This window comes from Canis lupus, chromosome 26, assembly GCF_048164855.1.
Source record: "Canis lupus baileyi chromosome 26, mCanLup2.hap1, whole genome shotgun sequence".
Classification (NCBI taxonomy): domain Eukaryota; kingdom Metazoa; phylum Chordata; class Mammalia; order Carnivora; family Canidae; genus Canis; species Canis lupus.
In genome coordinates, this window is record NC_132863.1 from 32,740,690 (window position 1) to 32,756,367 (window position 15,678).

Below are 15,678 nucleotides of genomic sequence, written 5' to 3' on the forward strand. Positions count from 1 at the left end.
GACAAAGCCAGGAACTAATTTCCCAGGAGAGGCTCAGAGATGAGTCCCTCTCAACCTCTCCAAAAAAACCAGGTAGGATGCATGCTGGGAGAAGGGATGGATAGGTCAGGACTTGTTTAAGGAAGCTGGCACTTTATCCTCCCCTTTTGTAGTCCTTGAGCAGAGAATCTCTACAGCAGAAGTTTTAAGGGGCTGCAAACATTTTCTCCAAAGAGAGAAAAAATGTTGGCTCACCAGCACCCCTCTTAGGAAGACAACCACATATTTTGATGAAGAGGGATTGCTTAGGGTGAAATCAAAAGAGTCTCTCTCCCACCTCAGCCCCCGGAGGCCTGAGTAGGACAAGGAGGAGGGTTTACTGCTCAGTGGAGAGGGGTGAAAGGAAATGTGTGGGGGGGGGTGTGAAGGGCGGGAGATGGGCTCCCTCTGTGAGATGCACCCCCAGATCTGCAGAACTGCATGTGAAGTCACTAAACTTACAGAGTGCCATATGCCAGTGCCCGATCCCTGAGAAAAGGCCTGGACTTCAAGTTCAGCTGAATCCAAGCCTGGAAGGCCCTAGATTTCATGTATCTACATAGCAATTATAAGCACTAAATAAAAGGCAACTTCACCCAGGCAGGTGCTGGAAAACAGAGTGAGCAGGTGGCTGTAAAACTTATAAAAAAACTTCTCTTTTTTTTTTTTTTTTTTAACCCTTGGGACAGAACAGTTCAGAATCATTAAAAACATAAAATAGAGTTAATATCACCTGCAAGGGGGCAGAAATCTAAAGTACAGTTTAGGCGGTTTTAATAAGCCCCTGCTCCCCAGAGAAGAGGCAGGTGTGGAGGTACCGGGCCAAGGGACGTTCATCCCTGGCCCTGCTGAGACCCTGGCGCCACAGAGCCCCAGTAACAGGAAAGATGAAATTTCCCTGTTTATTACAGAGCTAAAAGTCAATTTTGGAACTATGAAATATGACTTTAATAAATGAATACATAAGCCATCACGATCTGAGTCCCAGCACTGCTAAAAACTAAAACTGTATTTAGTCTGCAGAATCATACATATAGGACCAGAGCTCAGGGTCTGATGAATTTTAAAATCTACTCTGTAAGTGTCTTTGAATCTCCTGACGGTCCCCTCATCTCTCCCCTGGATGTATGTGTGGGCAGTGACTCTGGGAGCATGTAGGTGCACTTGTGTGTGTCTGGCCATGAGACTATCCATTAGTGGCTGTGTGTGTGCGTCTATGAGTGAGTGAGTGAGAGAGAGAGAGAGAGAGAGAGAGAGAGATTTATCTGTTCTAAACTGCTGCTTCCAGTACATTAGTGGTTTTCTCACCACAAAGCTCAGAGCAGAGGATATAATGTGTCGTAATGATGCTGCAGTGGCCAACAAGTTGGAAATCACAAAATTCTCCCAGATGAGGTTGCTTATCACGGGGATGATAACTAACAGAGGACAGCTCAACTGCTGTGGGGATCTCTGCACAGAAGGCACCCTGCCTCCTTCCTCTTTTCCTGTTCCTCCTCCCTTCCTTCCGAACAAGTGCTGAATCCCTCCACAGGCCTGACATGTTAATATATACGCTATCTCATTCAATCCACTAAAGAACCCTTCATTGTACCTATTTCCTTCTTCATTTTACAAATGAGAGAACTGACTTAAAATGATGACAGGATACATCAAACATTACACAGCTAGTGAGAGGAAGATTCTCATAATGCGCTTTTAACCCCTAAAGCAGAAAACTTGAGCTTGGAGTCAGAGGACCTAGGGAGAATTATGGGAACCTCAGTTTATCAATAATATGCCCTGCTCTAGAACAGAAGACATGTTGCTCTCCAACACAAGGAGATACTACATAGATAAATGAAAGGCAATACACTTACCACAGAGCTGGGACAAAAGAAATGCCCTCCATATCCTACCAAAGAGCAGGGCCAGCAGTGCTACTGTTCCTCTCCTGGATTACTTTTCCTGCTCCTTAGACTTGCACCTATAGCCCTATCCTATAATCCATCTGCGTCGGGCCCTAGATAGGGGTTTCTTTTTTTTTTTTTTTTAATTTTTTTATTTTTTATGATAGTCACAGAGAGAGAGAGAGAGAGAGGCAGAGACATAGGCAGAGGGAGAAGCAGGCTCCAAGCACCGGGAGCCCGACGTGGGATTCGATCCGGGGTCTCCAGGATCGCGCCCTGGGCCAAAGGCAGGCGCCAAACCACTGTGCCACCCAGGGATCCCTAGATAGGGGTTTCTAATTGGAGCTCTGACGCCTCACTGGGGAAACCCATGGCCTTACAGACACAGTTACTTTATACTTAGTTATATGGTGGGGAGGGCAGTCTTGAGATTAGGCATCCAGGTTCTGGTCACAGCTTTTCCAATGATTTGCTGAGTGCTCTTGCATTTCAGTATCCATCTCTAGACCTCAGTTTTACTACCTACATCAAGGTTCAGCAAACTATGGCCTGGAGGTCAAATCTGGCCCACAACTTGTTTTTATACATAAAGTTTTATTGGAACACAGCTGCATTTACATATTATCTATGGCTGCCTGCATGCTCCATCTGAAAGGACTGTATCACAGACACTGAACTGAAGGATGTCTCAGAAGCTCCCAGCCACTAGCCTTGCCAGCTTCAGGTCCATTTTCTGCCTCAGACCCTAAAGAAATTTCTCTAAAATGCAGATCTGACTATGTCGCTTTCTTACTTAAAACCTTTCAACAGTAGGCTTGGAGATAACCACAAAAAGGCAGAAAGGATTTATAGGGGTGATGAAAATGTTCTAAAACTGCTTTATGGTGATGACTGCACAACTTAGATTTACTCAAAATTACTGATAACATAATTAAACGGGTAAATGCTAGGATATATAAATTGTACCTAAATATATAAAGTTGTTTTAACAAAAAGAAAAGCTTTCTAGGGTCCCAGGCCAAGTGGGCACAGAGCTGTGCTCCTCCAGGCATGCTCCACAGACTGCCAGAAGCCTGTGCCCTGGGTGTTCTCAGCACACAGTGGCGTAAGTAGGTGGAGTGGGAGAAGTGTTTGCAGCAATGTGGCACTGCTGTGACATTTTTACTACAGTCATGAAAGTACTGGTCCACAATGAGTTGAAAGGGAAAAACTGTTCTTTCGCAACAGTTGGAGTAGCAGTGCTGCAGACGAGGGATTCCCCTGAATCTCCTTGGCCTGGCATTCGAAGCCAGCCATGACCAATTTGCCTCTGCAAGCTTAACTCCCTGCATTATCCCCTTTGTGACCTACCCTTAAACAAGTGAGAGTTTCCAAACTCTGCAAAACTCACTCCCTTCCTCCTGCAGTCAACGGCATGTACCATCCCTGACAAAATCAAATGCCTTTTTCCTTCCTTTTTCAGTAATTATTTATTCATACTTCAAGACTTCACCTGGCTGCCACCTCTGCCTGGAAGCTTTCCCAATGGCTTTCCCCCAAACACCCTTTTCCCCAGAGGTGATCTTTTGACTAGTTATCCCAGCTCTCAGAACCTCAAATTTCTTGTCTGTAAAATAAGGATAATAATAGTATGTCCCTCAACAAATCGTTGTAAGCAATCACTTTATAAAAGGCTCCAATGTCTCTGTTCCCCCCGGCATCCCGGAGAGCCCACTATGTCCCACTCTACAGTAACTGCTTAATGATCATTGGTCTCCACGTCCCAAGCAGGACCTCCAGGGAGGCAGGTGCCCTGCTAGATCACCTCTGTACCAGCAGGGCCACACTAGGAGAAGCTCAGGAAACATGAGGTGCACAATAAATGAGTAAGTGAAGTCCTTTCTTAACCTAACAAGTCTAGGGAAGGCAAGAGGTACAAAGATTTAGGATTACTTTTCAAAAAACAATGAAACCATAGCATGCCATACCTGGTAGAAATGTGGCCAGAAGGTGCTGATGGCAAGCTCTGCCTTCACCCAGCCCTCGGTGACGACCCCAGACACGTTCCAGACAGGGTTCCCCTGGGGCCCGCCGTTCACCTTTACATAGACATTCAAGGCTCCTGGGCTGGACCTGTCACGGCTGGAGAAGTAGTAATGGAAATCGATACAGTGGGTGTCATTCTCCTTCAGGGTTGGCAGGAGAAGGTGGGCTTTCTGGCCAGAGGCCCTCCCAGAGCTGTTCACCATCATGAAGGATCCTGGAGACCCACAGAGGGGATGGGAAGTAGAGACAAAGAAAGAGAAAGAAAATCCTCCTGATCATCAGTCATACCCAAAACATGGTGGTCAGAAACCAAGTCACTCTAGGAGGGCCTGACTGATCCTGAGGAAGCCACAGCCCCTCTTTCTTCTTCTATAATTGGGACTTTTATAACTGCTCAGCAAGGCAGTTTAAAAATTAAGAGATGGGGGCATCTGGGTAGCTCAGTCAGTTAAGCAAGCAACTCTTGATTTAGACCCAAGTCATGATCTCAGGGTTCTGGGATCGAGCCCCACATCAGGCTCCAAGCTCAGCACACAGTCTCCTGAGAATTCTCTCTTTCTCTCCCCCTCCCACTCTCCCCACATGTGCTTTCTCTCTCCCTTTAAAATAAATAAAACCTTTTTTAAAAAGTAATAATAAAAATTAAGAGACCATAACACGTATGAATATTTCTACAAAGTAGACAGTCTATAAACATTTACAGAAAAAACATTATATCTAGCAGGTCCTAAAGGAAACATGGAACAAAACCCCAGGAATACAGTCAAATGCAACTTCCAAGAGTAAAATGTGACATACAAACCTTCGGCAAGCTCAGGCTATCTCAATGGAAGCAGCAGCTCTACAATATAGGAAGTGTCATTCGAACACGATCACAAGGACTCCAGCATTCAGTACAAGGAATAATTGCAAACTATCCCTTAACACTGTATTCAGCACAGGGAATGATTCTATATATCATAGGAGGGCATATAAAAAGTAGTATAAACTCTGAAGAAATGTGAGAACCAACCAGAAGATACTCAGCCTGGAATGGAGGGTAATACTTGCTAGGTGTCTTTTTAATATACTATTCAATTTCATCTTCAGAATGACCCTGGTAAGTAGAGGATTTTCGTTTTATTTAAAGACTGAGTAACTTGCCCTGGGCCACACAGTCAGGAAGGGATGGAGGAAACCTAGATTCTCTCCCACTCGGCATTTACACTATTATTCTGCAGAAAATGTCACTACTGTTTTTCAAGCACTAAGCAGGCTGCCAGCCCATAGAGAGGAAGTGAGCATCTTTGGAGTTGCTTTGACAGATTAAATGGTTGTTTCTAGTTCTTCTAGTTCTCCCTGGATCCATGTCCTGGGCCTCCCCGAAGAAGCAGAGGGTGTGTCCCCATCCCTTGACTTTGGGCTGCACTTGCTTTGGTCAACAAGATGTCAACGGAATGAATCAAGCAGAGGCTTGAAATGTGCTTGCCTAGGAGGGCTTGCCTTCTTGTGCTACCACCACCTTTCATGAGAAGAATGTGCCCCGCTGCCCCTTTCAGCTTGGGATCGAGAACAGACATGTGTGGTGGAGAATGGAGCTCAGCCAGGGCTGAAGAACCAAGCCATCCCCACTGGGCAGCTAGGAGCACAGCCGTGCGGTCAATAAGCCCAACTCAGATCTGCCAGTCCACAATCGATGCTCAGACTCAGGAGTATGAGAACAAATGCTCACTGCTGTTTGCCCCTGAGTTCCCTCTCCATTTGCTGGGCGGCACGACTGTGGCAACTGCTAATTGATAAAGGTGTCTGAGCGGCAGACCTATGAAAAAAACCACAGGAGGCTTATTTCCATTCAAAGGGCCTTCTAACAATGGCCCCGAGACAGAGGGAGTTCCCTGCCACTGCAGGTGGCTAAACAGAGGCTGGACAATGGGAAAGAAATCTAAGGAAATCCCGCGACCAACTGTGAGGGTTGAACTTGTGACTTAAAGCCCTATGATGCTATGAACTGAACTGCATCATAAAACACAGTGGATAAACTCAGGGGATCTGCGATGAACATTCCCACCTCGAAAAACACTACTGCATTGAAATCTTACTTTAACCACTAAAATCTTACATTCAGGATGAAACCTTAAGACTGCTTATCCTCAATCAAGATGAGCCACTTCGAGAAGCAGCCTCATTTATTCACCCTAACACCCAGAAGACTAAAGCTAGTAAATGCCAGGCAATCTGTTGCATGTTGGGATTCTAGAGGGTACCAAGCACTCGTAGCCAATCCTCCCTGGGTTCTGAATGAATTTAAAAATTGACACAGGAGGGCGGGGGGCACCTGGGTGGCTGAGTTGGGTAAGCATCTGGCTCTTGATTTTGGCTCAGGTCGTGATCTCTGGGTTCTGAGATCAAGCCTGGTGTCGGGATCTATGCTCAGTGTGGAGTCTGCTTCAGATTCTCTCTCTCAAACAAATAAATCTTAGGGAAAAAAAGACATAAGAGAGAGACAGAAGGGGGAGAGGAGGTGAGGGGAGGGGAGTTCAAAACTCTCTATTTTATTATTCACAGAACTGGATTAGGAAAGTAACTTGGACTTGAAGCCAAATGAGGCTTCCTGCCTTTTCTTCTCCGTACTAGCACACACAGCAGCTGGCTGGTCATGGACTTTGTCCTGCCGACTCTACCCAGATCCCTACGGTCAGAGAGATCCTCGAGGGATGGCCACACAGGGCCCCTGGATAGGCTCACCCTCAAAATGAGCCAATAAGAAGCAAGCACTAGGCTCCCAGTCATTCACCATCCCACCAATCAGAAAACCATCTGCCTCCTAAGACAAGGGCCACTGAAAGCAGTGCAAAGGCACATCTCCCCTCACACCTCCATGTTTCCAAGAGTTTCCTTGTTTACTGCCTGGCAGTAACATAGGGTAAGTAGAGAGATGTCCCTTGTCAGATGTAATCTCTGTAATTATCACAACCTGCCCAGTGAGGCAGCAAGGAGGGAATCTCTGCGTGAGAGAGCACAGAAAGAAGACTGAGCTAGCATCCATGCTTGTATGTGTTCATCTGCATCCTACAGGGTTCCAGAAGGTTTCCTGGGGACAGATGAGTGAGATCCCACAAGCCCCATGAAGCTTGGGTGACTGCCCCTTCCACAGAGGTATGGCACAGCTATGGGTAGAGAAGGCAGCCTGAAAAGCGAGCAGTGCCTGGCTCTCTTCACTCCGAATCCCACCATGCCCCGTGGACATTGCAGCTCCTGCCCTCCTGGCAATCCACCCAGGCTGCCTAGAATCTGCAGCACCGAGAGTCAGGAGGGTTTCTCTTCCACCAGCTCAGGCTCCTACTTCTTTTCATCCCAGTTCCAATGGTGAAGCAAGCTCATGGAGGAGGCAAAACCACAAAACCTTTATCCACTCCCAAGAGTCTAGGGCTACCTTTTATCTTGCTGCCCTGATGACTGTTGGTAGAGGATGCTTCAACTCCCCGAAGACAGAGCTGGTGAAAGTGCTTGGCCCTCCATCTACCCTCCATTTGGAGAAATTGCTGGTTGATGGACAGATCTGTCCTCTTGGTTCTGGGCACACAGCTGGAACACATTCCCCAGCCTCCTTTTAGAGGTTGGTGGGTCATGCAACTGGGTTCTTTCTAGTCAATGGGGCCTGAGTATGAAACTTTCAGGCTTGGTTTATAAAAGCTACCTCCCCTCACCCCAACCCCCATCGCTCTTGCTCCACTATCTTGTTTCTCAAAGGATGGTCTCTGAACAGGGAATCAGCACCACCTGGGAGTTTGAAAGAAACGCGGCATCTCAGGCCCCACCGCAGGTCTACTAAATCCAAATTTGCAATTTATCAAGATCCCCTGGTGATTCATATGCACATTAAGGTTTGAGAATCACTGCTCCATTGTCTTTCTCATCCACCAGCTAGCTGAAAGCATAGGCTTCCCAGAGAAATAGAACCCAATAAAAGGAGTCTGGTTCCCTGAATGACCATGACCATGAGGAAAGGCCACCCACCCATTAGGAACACTCATTTTGGCTTTAAGGAAACAAGGAATACATGGTTATTGGGCTATTAAGCCATTGAAATTGTGAACTTCATTTCCACAGCTAGCACTATTGTTTTGGCACCCCTATAGAGCCCTCACTTCCTCCAAGTCCCATTATTTAAGGGGATACGATGAAAAAACAATAGTTAACTAGGCAAAGCTGCAAGACACACCAAATAGGAACATCAGTAAGAGCAGTGTCCTACTGCAAACAAAAACAGAAAGAAAGAGAAAGAGAAAGAAAGAAAAGGCACTCTGAGCATGAATTCTTGAAAAAGCAAGAAATATCTTGGATCTTCATTAAGATCACCTGTCTTTGGTGGGCCAGAGCTGGGTGGGGTCAAGGTCACAATACCACTATCACCCTGGCCCCTCATGTCTATCTAGGTGACTTGCTATGCACGCCCCAACCTTTAGACTAGACAGAAAGGTATGTGTTTTGCTGTAAGGCTCAGTGAGATAGACAAGATTAAAAGAAAAAAAAAAAAAAAAACCCCTAGAAGACAAAAAATGATGACTGCCCACCCCACCACTCCCAGCACAGCCTACCCACAAAGGCAGGAAGGGCACAGGCCAGAAAGATACAGCAGGAGGGAGTCCTGCTCAGGAATGTGTTGGTAAAACTGGAGGAATGAGCAGCGCTGCTCTAGGAGTCTATGTGACAGGTGACAGGGTGAAAAGTCAGGATCAGCAGGTGGCACACCCAGCAGGAAGGAAGAGAAGACCCTGGGGAGACACCCACAGCAGCAGCTGTGCTGAGACTCTCCTATGGCTTGTGATAGTGGGCTTTCCGGACGAGTCCAGAAAGGGCTCCTCTGGACATGAAAAACAGCCAGAGCAACTGATCCTATTACTCAAACTAGGGAGAGCCTTCTAAGGGCAGACAGAGGCCTGACAGTCAAGCAGGTAGAAAGGCTCAGGGGACACAAGATTTAGATCCTGGTTTAGTGTTTTATGGCTGCTGTAACTAATTACCATAAACTCAGTGGCTTAATAGAACGCAAATTTATTCTTTTATGGTTCTGGAGATCAGAAGCCTAAAATCAAGGTGTTAGTAGGGTTTCTTTCATTCTAGAGGCTTCGAAAGATAATCTGCTTCCTTGTCTCATCCAGCTTTAGAGGCTTCTAAACACAGGAGCCACATTCCCTGGCTCCTGGCCCCTTCCCCCATCTAGAAAGGGTATCACTCCAACCTCAAGCTCTACTGTCACCTCTCCTGTTTCTGATTCTGACCCTCCTGTCTCCCTCTTATAAGGACTTACACACTGCATCCACCCAGCCAATCAGAATAATCTCCTTGTTGCAATATCCTTAATTTAACCACACCTGCAAACCCCTTTTGCCATATAAGGTAACATATGTACAGATTCCAGGAATGAGAACATGGTCATCTTTGGAGGACCACTATTCTGTTTCCAGACATTACATTGACATGAACACATATGTATTCCCAAGCCAGTGAACCAGAGATACAAGGATGACAGACTCATTCAAGGCCAGCTTGGGGTACACCATCTAAGGGTCAGGGACACTGGGGGAATCTGAGAACTATTATGTGAGTGTGGAAGATTCCTTGAATCATCAGATCCTCTCATCACCAAAGTCTCAGAAGGAGAGCATGAGGTAAAAAGTAAAAAGTGGGACCATATCATTTGACTCTCAATCTATACAAAGAGAGAGACAGAGAGAGAGACAGAGAAAGGTTGGGGACTATATAACCAGGGAAGGTCTACCCTTCAGCAGTAGAAACTCAGCAGGTCTACTGGCCAGCATGAGCATCATGGTCACACACTGCTCCTCAGACACCACCATGTGGTTACCACCGCCCCCCCCCCACCCAATCCAGGTTAATCTGACTGATGATCTGTAGGAACTGTCCCTGTGGTTTGGCCACCCAATATGCAAACTCCCTCCCTATATTCAGGGAACCAGTTTGAAGCAGAGCCTCCTTTCCTCTCCAGAAACAGAGAAGGCCAGATGCCCCCTTCCAGCCTGCTCTGCGGGCTAAGACTCAGGCATACATTCTGGGTTCCACCAAGCAGGTGTACCTGACTCCAATTTCTGAACCAGAAACAAGTGACTAAATGAGCCCTGGCTCAGTGGACCAGACTGAGAGAGTTCACTATGTTACAGGGAGGGTGGCAGCAGTGGACAATGATGCCTCTGAGCGGCACAGGCAGCAAAATCACAGCAGACCAAACAGGATCCCATCTCATATACCCCAAAGGACAGCTCTGGAGTAGAGCACAGACATAATTACATGGCATGGAGAAGGGTGATGAACTCGGCCAGGCGGGTCAGGGCATCTTCCAGGCTACACAGATGTGTGAAGCATGTGAGGATGTGACACTTTACAGAGGGAGTGAGCACATCATGAACCCTGACAGTGGAGTCTGGCTAGCTTTACACCTCACATGCACCTGCATGAGCTCGGGCTCCTAACAGTCCTCCCCATGGCTTGCTGAAAGCCCTCAAGGGACATGCTCCCTGCCAGCTGAATGGACAATGCCAGTGCCCCTGTCCTCATTCCACTTCCAAGCACAGACCTCTTGAGTGGCCCTCGCTGTCACCTGTGGTTTCTCAGGGATGAGCAGATCCTTGCCAGTCTCTCTGCTGAGGCACACACTTGGGGACACTCAATACAACTGCTTTGGCCCTGAAGTCAATAAGGTTCAAGAGAGAACTCTTTCTGCAAACATACATGGCTTTTTTCCCTCCTTTCTCCATCAAGGTGCAGGCTCACCCAGCACCACTGCCCCCCTATATTGCACTTGGCATCATCCTCTGGGACAGATTTTCTCCTCCACTGTGGCCTTGAAGCCACTCCTTGCAAGAGGCCCCCTGCAGTCTGTAGGACATACCTGAGTAGTCTCATATCCTAATGGCATGGGGCTCAGTTCTCTCCCTTCTAGCACCCCATCCCGGGAATATCCTCAGGGATGTGTTAGTGTAGATCACTGGATGTGAAGAGATCCTAGAAGGTATGTGGTTTAAATTCCCCCCATCAAGGTCATGTGAGCCTCTCCTCTTTCCCTGTCGGGATTCCTTTCATGGATGTGTGCCCGGTGGTAATTTGGGACAGCATTTCAAACAGAGGGAACAGCATGTGCAAAGACCCACACACTGGCAGCCAGAACATGCAGCAAGACAAGCACAGTATCTTGCAGGAGAGTGGGATCCACAGCTCCCTCCATATCCATCTTACGGAGGTCTGGCCACATCCTCCGCAAAAGGAAGGAAGCCGTATCTGAGTGGAGCCCAGCGCTGCTGTTTCAGAGATTGTTAAGGCTTGAGAGCCCTCATCCACAAGCAGCTTGGTGGGGCCCTCTTTGATCAACAGGTTGGCTTAATTAATACCATCCCGGGGCTGTCAGTTTCCCAGAGATCAAAAATAAGCCAGTCATTATGCCAAGATCAGTCAGAAACAAGAAAGAGGAAGACCGTAAATATGTTCTTTTCCCTTCTCCTTTTTCCCCCCCAAAAATCCACTGACGTGATAAGGAACATAAAACAGCATCAGTATCCTCATAGTTATTATACATAGTGCCGAAAACTGTGGAATTAAAACAGGAAGTACTCTCTGGCTGGCCATAAATTTTGTATTTTTCCCCTCCGTGCATAATAATGCCTTGATACGCGCCCCGTTATTGATGTGTCTGCAACACAGATCCCCTTTTTGGAGGCAAACCGCTTCTCCATAGCAGATGGCGGCTATTGTGTTTACACATGAGCACCTCAGGATTGCATTTCCTCACGTCGGCAGTAAAAAGAAAGCCCTAATTGAGTTTTTAATGGCTTTGCACATTGTTCATTAAGATTACATGAGTGTGCTCAGGCGACTGGCAGCTGAGGGCCTGGAGCTCCAAGCGCTCAGAGTTGTCCCTGCAGACAGGTGGCCCCGCCAGCTTCCAGTGTCAGCACCTATGTGAAGGGAGTGGATGGCAGCAGGGACCCACACGCTGCCCGGAGCCAAGGCAGCTGTGATGGCACGGAGCAAGGGCTGGATCTGCAGTCAGGAGAGCTGGCTTTCAGTACCACTCCTGTTGTTTTCTTAGTCGTGTGACTTTGAGCAAGTCAAGAAAACTCACTGGGCCTCAATGTTCTCATCTAGAAAATGGGGTAATGAAAGCTACACATTGAACTTTTCTGTTGTCACTAAATCTTAAGTGAAAAACTGGACATGACATTAAACGGTGATGTTAAATAATGAATGGCCAGTAGCAGATGTCACTGTGCCTGATGCAATTTACACTGAATGTTACTACTAAACTTGAGAACTCAGTGTATGCCAGGCATTGATCTAAGCATCTGTTAGCATCCCCGGGAGGTGGTGCCATGCTATCACTGTTTTAAAGCCAGAAACACTGAGGAAGAGAAAGACTTCCACCTACACAGCACTCATCCACTCCATGGTAGGCAGAGTAACAGCCTCCCAAAGATGTCCACACTCTGGTCTCCAGAACCTGTGAAAACAGTACCTTAACATGACAAAGGGGAATTAAAGTGGCAGGTGAAAGTAAGGTTGCCTAGCAGATGACCCTATGATGGAGGTGGCTTATTCTGAACAAGAGAGACAGAAGAGGCAGAATCAGAGAGGGATTTGAAGATGCTATACTGCTGGCATGAAGATGAAGGGAGGAGCCATGAGCCAAGCAATGCAGGAGGAATTTTTCAGAAAAGGCAAGAATACAGACCATCCCCTAGGGCCTTCCAGGAAGAAGTACAGACCCGTGGACACCTTGATTTTTGTCCAGTGCAACCCATTTAGGATTTTGGACTGCCTGAACGATACAATAATAATAAAAAAAAATCTGTGTTAGCCACTGAAGTTGCCATGATTTGTTATAGCAACAACAGGAAACTAATACATGCTACAGATTTCCCAGCTTCTGGGTTTTGCTCAGATGGGGCTATTCCTGAAATCCACACAGCCCAGCTCAGCCATGATCCTTCACCAAACTATTTAAATGCCACTTATGCTTGGTGGCTTTCACTAATGCCCAGAGGATACTTATTCCCACACTGCTGACTCTATATGTAGCTCTATTATATCTATTCTGGACAAGGCTACTTTTAGAAGACCAGAATGCTGACGTTTGGCTATCTGGTCACAATCTAAAGAGCAGGAGACACCAACCCATCCAAAGACACAATGCACTCTAAAGAAAATGCAGGTGGAAGGGAAGCACATTTCTATCAACGCTATCCAAGAATACTGTCATTAAGCCATTTGTAAACACGACAGTTTAAAATAGCCAGAAGAACAAACATATTATTCAACATCGTCCATATTATCAATGAAAGCAACCCAATTATCATGTGTCAAAAAAAAGAAAGAAATTTGCTTCTTTTCTAATACACCAGAAAATAGGGAGGAGGGATTAATTACAGCTTAATAGATACATAATATCTATTTAAAACAAGAAATACCTCCTGAAGTTTCAAATGAATCGAGCATTGTGAACATTTTGTCAAAGTCAATCTGTGTGAACCAGTAATAACTATTTCTGTAATCATTCATTCAGACCAGTAAGTTGGGGTTTACACATTTCATATGCAAATTTGTTAAGGCAATTTTCCAAGAAACAGCTATCTGATAACCCATGTAGGTATGGATGATGTGGTTTAAAAATGGAATTAAACCCAGGCAATTGGATGTGAAGGTGCTGCTGGAAAAGGGTCTACCATGGACGTGTCTCCCCAGAGACTGGGCACATGGGCTGCCTGCAGTCCTTCCCCATTCCTGAGAAAAGGATGAAAATGGAGAAGAAGGAGAGAGAAAGAGTAGCAAAGGAGGGAGAGGAGGGGGGAAAGAAGAAGAAAGCAGAGGAGGACACAGCAGAGAAGATGAGGGAGGAGGAGTGAGGGAGGGTGACAGGGAGAGAGGGAGAGAGTGAATCAGGGAAATACAAGTGAGGAAAAGAATACTGAGCAGCGAGAAAGGGGACGATAGGAGAAAGATGGCAACAAAGCAATAATATGGAAGCCGTGTGCCACCCCTTCGTTACCTCTCATCCCTTTCACTCCCCAAACAGAAACAAAAGCCTTATACCCAAGGCTTCTAGACCTTACCATGATCTTGTGATGAGAACACACCCACATAAAACCCTTTGGGGCACCCCAAGACCTAGGCTATCCGATTTACCACCTCATAGCTCACCTCCTCCAGCATCTCAGCAGAGCTCAGCATCCCAGCAGGAAAAATAAACATTATCATCAAGAAGACAATGGAACCTGATGTGTGACCCAATGAGAACTCTGCTACATGAATGTGGGTGAGACTTAAGGCTTGTTCCAATTGGTCTTCACTGTGGGAAATTATCACAATGCTTTGGGCAAGGTCAAGATAGAACTGAAGGGCAGATAATGCACCTCTCCCTTCAGACTCCCACCCCTCTCCTGTGTTCCTGGTTCCAGTCACACAGTGCCTCTGGGAGCCTGAGAGCCAAGAATTCATCAGAGAGCCTTCATCAGAGGTGTACAGCTAGTGAAGCCTATGGTTCCAAAGTTTTACAGTCACAGGACTAGTTAGTGGTAGGCAAGGAGCCAGGACTGGCTTGGATTTTCTATCTAGGCTCCTTCTACAGTGGGGGGTAAAGGAGGAGAGACCCTTTTCCTTGGGTCTTGTTTCTGGGAAACACAGTGATGTTTTCATGTTCCCACAAGAGCTCCTTTCCCTCAATCACACCAGCTAATTAATAATAATAACAGCAGCAGCAAACACACACTCTCACATGTTACTTAGATGCATTCAATTCAATACCAGCCCTGACGGTAGCTGCTGTTATCACCCTTCTCATATAAGTGAAAAAACTGGAGCACAGAGAGATTAGGTAAGTCTCCCAAAGCCACACAGTAGCAGAGCCAAGATTCAAACTACTCATCATTCAGCTCTCAGGCTCCTGCACACAAGCAGAAGGGTGTCATGTTTGGCGGCAAGGAGGGATAGCATGCTCCCTGGGGTTAGCTGGCTGTGCCCTGGGAAGCAGGGCACAGAGGGGCAAAGAGTGGGAGGAAAGAACAAAAAGGAAATCAGTTGTCAGGCTGCTGCCATATTAAGAGTAAAGAGAACAACAGGGCTGCCTGTAACATTGTCAGACCCCAAATTGTTCCTGACATTCATTGGGCTGAGTCCTTTGCTTCTGCAGCTCTAAATCTCTTAAATTGAAATGACATGGAACTAAAATATATATTTTTTTTAAATCTCCAAACTCTTCACACATCCATTGGCATGATAATATTTTGATTAGTTACATTTATGCTCCAATTACACTCACAGAATGTTCAACTGTGTCTTATATATAGCATGTTTGCCATGCTCCATGGAAAATACGGGATTATTACCTCGTATATTTGCAATGGGAAAAGACACAAATGGAAGTGGAGGGGAAAAAAAAAAGCAAAGCGAAGAGATGACTAAGCCTGTTAAAATAGTGCTGTCTTGCCTTCACGTTCCTAAATTGGGTCACTGCTATTATTTCCCCAGCTTTAAAATACCAGGGTTCGGAGAAACATGAAGCATTCAAGCCTACCTTCTCCTCACCGGCCACTGTTACCTGCCCCCAGAATGATGGGGTCCAACTCTGACGACAACCCCATCACGTACCCACTGAGTGGCAAGGTCAACAGTGGGGAAGGTTTGCGGTTCTGTGCCTTTTTTTCTGGAGAGAGCGTCCATCTAGTTCTCAAGGAGGTCCTTAACCCTGTCCATCATAAAT

At 46.4% G+C, this 15,678-nt stretch overlaps 1 protein-coding gene across 13 annotated transcripts in view; it reads right to left on the reverse strand.

Moving 5' to 3' along the window:
* PTPRT (protein tyrosine phosphatase receptor type T) overlaps positions 1-15,678 on the reverse strand; it is a 1,036,563-nt gene that overhangs the window by 698,122 nt on the left and 322,763 nt on the right. For all 13 annotated transcript variants that reach the window (XM_072801053.1, XM_072801054.1, XM_072801051.1 and 10 more), the window contains exon 3: positions 3,875-4,146. In XM_072801053.1, the coding sequence (XP_072657154.1) occupies positions 3,875-4,146 (272 nt within the window). The remainder of the gene's footprint in view (positions 1-3,874; positions 4,147-15,678) is intronic.